At 52.6% G+C, this 4,728-nt stretch overlaps 1 protein-coding gene across 2 annotated transcripts in view; it reads left to right on the top strand.

The window, feature by feature from the left end:
* Positions 1-4,728, top strand: part of Caskin1 (CASK interacting protein 1) — a 21,031-nt gene that overhangs the window by 4,625 nt on the left and 11,678 nt on the right. For both annotated transcript variants that reach the window (XM_021186143.2, XM_021186144.2), the window contains exons 2-6: positions 2,755-2,806; positions 2,909-3,006; positions 3,215-3,360; positions 3,443-3,538; positions 3,652-3,782. In XM_021186143.2, the coding sequence (XP_021041802.1) occupies positions 2,755-2,806; positions 2,909-3,006; positions 3,215-3,360; positions 3,443-3,538; positions 3,652-3,782 (523 nt within the window). The remainder of the gene's footprint in view (positions 1-2,754; positions 2,807-2,908; positions 3,007-3,214; positions 3,361-3,442; positions 3,539-3,651; positions 3,783-4,728) is intronic.

Here is a 4,728-nt window from a genome sequence, read left to right on the forward strand (position 1 = left end):
TTTCTCTGTGTAGCCCTGGCTGTCCTGGAACTCACTTTGTAGACCAGGCTGGCCTCGAACTCAGAAATCCACCTGCCTCTGCCTCCTGAGTGCTGAGATTAAAGGCGTGTGCCACCATGCCCAGCTGCTTTTTTTTTAAACATTCATATTTTTAATGTATGTGTGTTGTATTGATTTATGTGTGTGTACAAGTGTCGTGATGCACACGTCAGAGGACAATTTGTGTGACTCAGCTTTCACTCTCTACCTTCGGCTGTGCTACAACCACCTTTACCTGGTCTCATTTCTGCACACCCCTCCCCCACCCCCATGGCTTGCTTTTTTTTTTTTTTTTTGGAGACAGGATCTAACCTGTAGCTCAAGTTGAGCTGGAACTTGGAGCCCTCTGTCTTCCCCTCCAGAGTGTTCTGATGACAGACACAGGTACCAGATCTGACTGTATGGTTTTCAGAAGTTTTGTTTTGCCTGCCTGCTTGCCCTTCCTTCCTTCCTTCCTTCCTTCCTTCCTTCCTTCCTTCCTTCCTTCCTTCCTTCCTCCCATCCTTCCCACTTTCTTTCTCTCCCCTTTTTCCTTCCTTCCTTTCTGTTACAGAGTCTTAGGTAACCCAGGTTGGCCTCAAACTTTCATGTGTGTGTGTGTGTGTTTTGTTTTGAGACAGGGTTTCTCTGTGTAGCTCTGGCTGTCCTGGAACTCATTCTGTAGACCAGGCTGGCCTCGAACTCAGAAATCCACCTGCCTCTGCCTCCCCCCTTCCAAAAAAAAGAAGGCCTCAAACTCTATGTAGTCAAATTTGGCCTTGAACTTCTGATCTCATTTGTCTCGTGAGTGCTAAGGTCACAAGTGTATGTCACTATGTCTGGCTGGAAATGTATTTTAACAGCACTCCAACTTGTGTGTACAAAGGACAAACCAAGGGGTATGAGGGCTCAGTAGTGATACCAATGGGGAAGCAATGGCAGGGATCCTATCTGATGTGCCAGTTGAGCCCATGGTGATAACCATGACCCAGTGAAAAGTGTAGAAGCAGGATGTGTTTTGAGTATATCTATACCTGAGAACACAACTCAAATCCATGAGCAGGACTCTCAAGACTGCCTTGTTGTTGTTGTTGTTGTTTTTTTGAGACAGGGTTTCTCTGTGTAGCCCTGGCTGTCCTAGAACTCACTCTGTAGACCAAGCTGGCCTCAAGCTCACATATATCTGCCTGTTTCTATCTTCCAAGTATTGGGATTAAGGGCATGCACCACTGCCACCATCACCTGGCTTGACATGTCTGTCTGTCTGTCTGTCTGACTGTCTGTAGTATGTATGTGTGTATGTATGTAAGCATGCATGTGTATATTTTAAGACAGGGTCTTGCTGTCTGACTCTGACTATACTGAAACTTACAATGTAGATCAGGATGGCCTCAGACTCACAGGGACCAGCCTGCCTCTGACTCCCAGGTTCTGGGATTAAAGGAGTGTGCCACTCACTACCTGGCAGTCAGGGTTGACTCAATGCTCGGTCTGATTGACCACTAGGAAAGTGCTCTACAGTTGATAAACTGGAATCAATATCTGAGAACACAGGAGGAACCAGAAGGTGGCGCTACCTTCATTCTATTCAGGAGAGGCTGTGAGATGTGGGGTCTGCCCAGCTGGTGTTAGCAAGGCCTTGTGTTCAAGTAATGCCCTGAATCTGATCAGCTCAGGGAATGCCACCTTTTCTAGCCCATGGGAGAGCCTAATGGCCAAGGCCACAGTGCTAGGAAGTGTCAGAACAAAGATTCAAATTCAGGTGTAGCTGGCTTCCTGGGCTTCAGGAATTGTCAAGAGACTCACATGCTGTGCCCAGTGGCTGAGGCTGAGCCAATCCAAGCTAAGCCCTACAGCCAGCCCACTGTGACTCTACTCTCTTGGCTCCCCTGCCTTTGGGTCCCCCACCCCCAACTCTGTCCTGAGCCTAGACAAAGGGGCTTCTGTCCTTCCAGCCCCCCCCCAGAGTGACTGACCCACAAATGGGTTATATAACCATGGCCCAGACAGGCAGGGGGTTGGCAAGAGTCCGGTGGACAAGGGCCCACTGGGATGGCTTTGGTGGGCTCCTCTTCTGAAAGCTCTAAAGAAGGCCAGGGTGAGGGAGGCCCCTGGATGAGAGAGACCCCAGAAGAGAAAGAGTGTGGGCCCTGGGGCTTCAGTTGGTCTGAATTTGGAGTCTGAACATGGCTTTTGTGGGAAAGGTGGCCATTAGCATCAGTTACCTGGAGCCCCTTACCCACAAGACAGCCTTTCCTCCACCCTGCAGGACTGTAGGGTTTATCCACACGGCAGCCAGAGCTGGCAGCAAGAGGGCCTGGAAACGTAGTCCTTCCCCCAGAAATACCCCACTTCCGGGTGTTCCAGCCTCTTCAGCCACCCCCGGCCCCATCTGGGTCCTTCTGAGAGACAGATGGGGCTGGCTCTCTCCCTCCCACCAATGGCAGGTGCTGAGCCAGCATCCTAAGGGAGGGGTGCACGTGCACATGTGTGTGCCCATGTGGTGCACGGGCTGATCTCCCATTCCCAGATGAGGACAGGCCGATGTTCACATATGAGTGCAATGGTAAACCAAGGCTCAAGTTGCTGGCGCCTGGAGCTGAGTCCCTGCAGAGCTGGATGTGCGACTATAGATTTAAGACCTTGCTAGAGCAGCCAGGCAGATCACTATTACCATCTCCTATTCTTAACAGGGTCTGGACCACCTTTCCTTACTGGGTCTCCCTCTCTCCACAGAGCTCCTGGGCTCTACCAAGAAGATCAATGTCAACTTCCAGGACCCGGATGGGTGAGTTGTCAGCTTGGGCATGAGCAGAATGCATGGGGTGGGTGGACCCCAGGGAAGGCTGGGTGTTGGCTTCTCTCCTAGACCTGTCCTTCCCCTGCCCAGCTTCTCAGCCCTGCACCATGCCGCCCTGAATGGCAACACAGAATTGATCTCTCTGCTGCTGGAGGCTCAGGCTGCTGTAGACATCAAGGACAACAAAGGCAAGCCTGGTCTGGGGGGCCTTGAAGCCAAGGGCAGGTGACAAGGTCAAGGATGACATCCTGGCAGCCTTGATGGCCTCACCGCTGAGGTCTCAGCCCAGGGTGTCTGCCTGGGTTAGGACAGAACCTTAGAGATAGTGTTATGTCTTTAGTGAGGGTTGGATTTAGGGTCAGGACTTACTTTCCCACAAACCACACCTGTCCCCAGGTATGCGGCCGTTGCACTACGCTGCCTGGCAGGGCCGGAAGGAGCCCATGAAGCTGGTGCTGAAGGCAGGCTCAGCAGTAAATGTCCCATCCGATGAAGGCCACATACCCCTGCATTTGGCTGCCCAGCATGGTCACTACGATGTGGTGAGGCCACATGGGGAGTCTGGGTGGGCAGCCAGGCAGAGGGTTGGGTGGTCCGAGGGATAATCAGGCCCTTGTCCCGCAGTCAGAGATGCTGCTGCAGCATCAGTCCAACCCCTGTATGGTAGACAACTCCGGAAAGACACCTCTGGACCTGGCCTGTGAGTTCGGCCGCGTAGGGGTAAGTTTCTTACAGAGATGGGAGCGGGACTCCCCCTGCCTATCCTTTTCACCTGGGGTGGGGCTAGGGGCAACCCCAAGTCAGGACCACCCTACCCTGATCCTTCCTTCCAGGTGGTCCAGCTGCTGCTAAGTAGCAACATGTGTGCAGCCTTGCTGGAGCCCCGACCAGGGGACACCACCGACCCTAACGGCACCAGCCCCCTGCACCTGGCAGCCAAGAATGGCCACATCGACATCATCAGGTACAGCCAGGAGCAGGAATGGGGCCAGCCACAGGCCTGCAGGGCATGGCGATATCCAGGGGCACAAGGCTCCTGTTCCAAGATTGGGAATAAGAAAGGAGCCTCCAGGATGGTGGCACAGGTCTGTCATGCTCTTGAGAGGCTAAGGCAGGAGGGTAGGAAGTTCAAAGCTAACCTAGGCAACTTAGCAAATATCCTGCCTAAACATAAAAAATAAAGGCCTGAGTTAGGTGTGGCTATATGTGTCTATATCCCAGTACTCAGGTGGAGGGACAGAGCCTGCAAGTCAAGAGTTCAGGGTCTCCTTCTGCTACCTAATGATCTTGATGCTACTTGGGCTATGTGAGACCCTAACTTAAAGGAAGGAAGGGGCTGATGAGATGGCTCAGTCAGTGAAGTGCTGGCCATACAATCGTGAAGGCTTGTGTTCTGATCCCCAGCATCCATGATAGCCAGACATGGCAGCAGCATGTGTTCTGATCCCCAGCATCCGTCATAGCCAGACATGGCAGCAGCATNATAGCCAGACATGGCAGCAGCATGTGTTCTGATCCCCAGCATCCGTCATAGCCAGACATGGCAGCAGCATGTGTTCTGATCCCCAGCATCCATGGTCATAGCCAGACATGGCAGCAGCATGTGCCTGTCGTCTCCTTGCTGTGGAGGAGGAGAGAAGAGCATCGCTGAGGCTTTGCTGTTCAGCCAGTGGAGCTGAACCAGAGTGCTCAGGTTTCCATTAGAAACCCTGTCTCAAACACTAAGGCGGAAGGAAGAGGAGGGTTCAGCAGTTAAGAGCACTTTTTGCTCATAGCCTCCTATAGCTCCAGCTTCAGTGAATCCCACAGGTACTCCACACACTCCCATGCACACACTCCCATGCATACTCCCATGCACACACTCCCATGAACATTCCCATGCACACACTCCCATGCACACACTCCCATGC

This window comes from Mus caroli, chromosome 17 (genome assembly GCF_900094665.2).
Source record: "Mus caroli chromosome 17, CAROLI_EIJ_v1.1, whole genome shotgun sequence".
Taxonomy (NCBI): domain Eukaryota; kingdom Metazoa; phylum Chordata; class Mammalia; order Rodentia; family Muridae; genus Mus; species Mus caroli.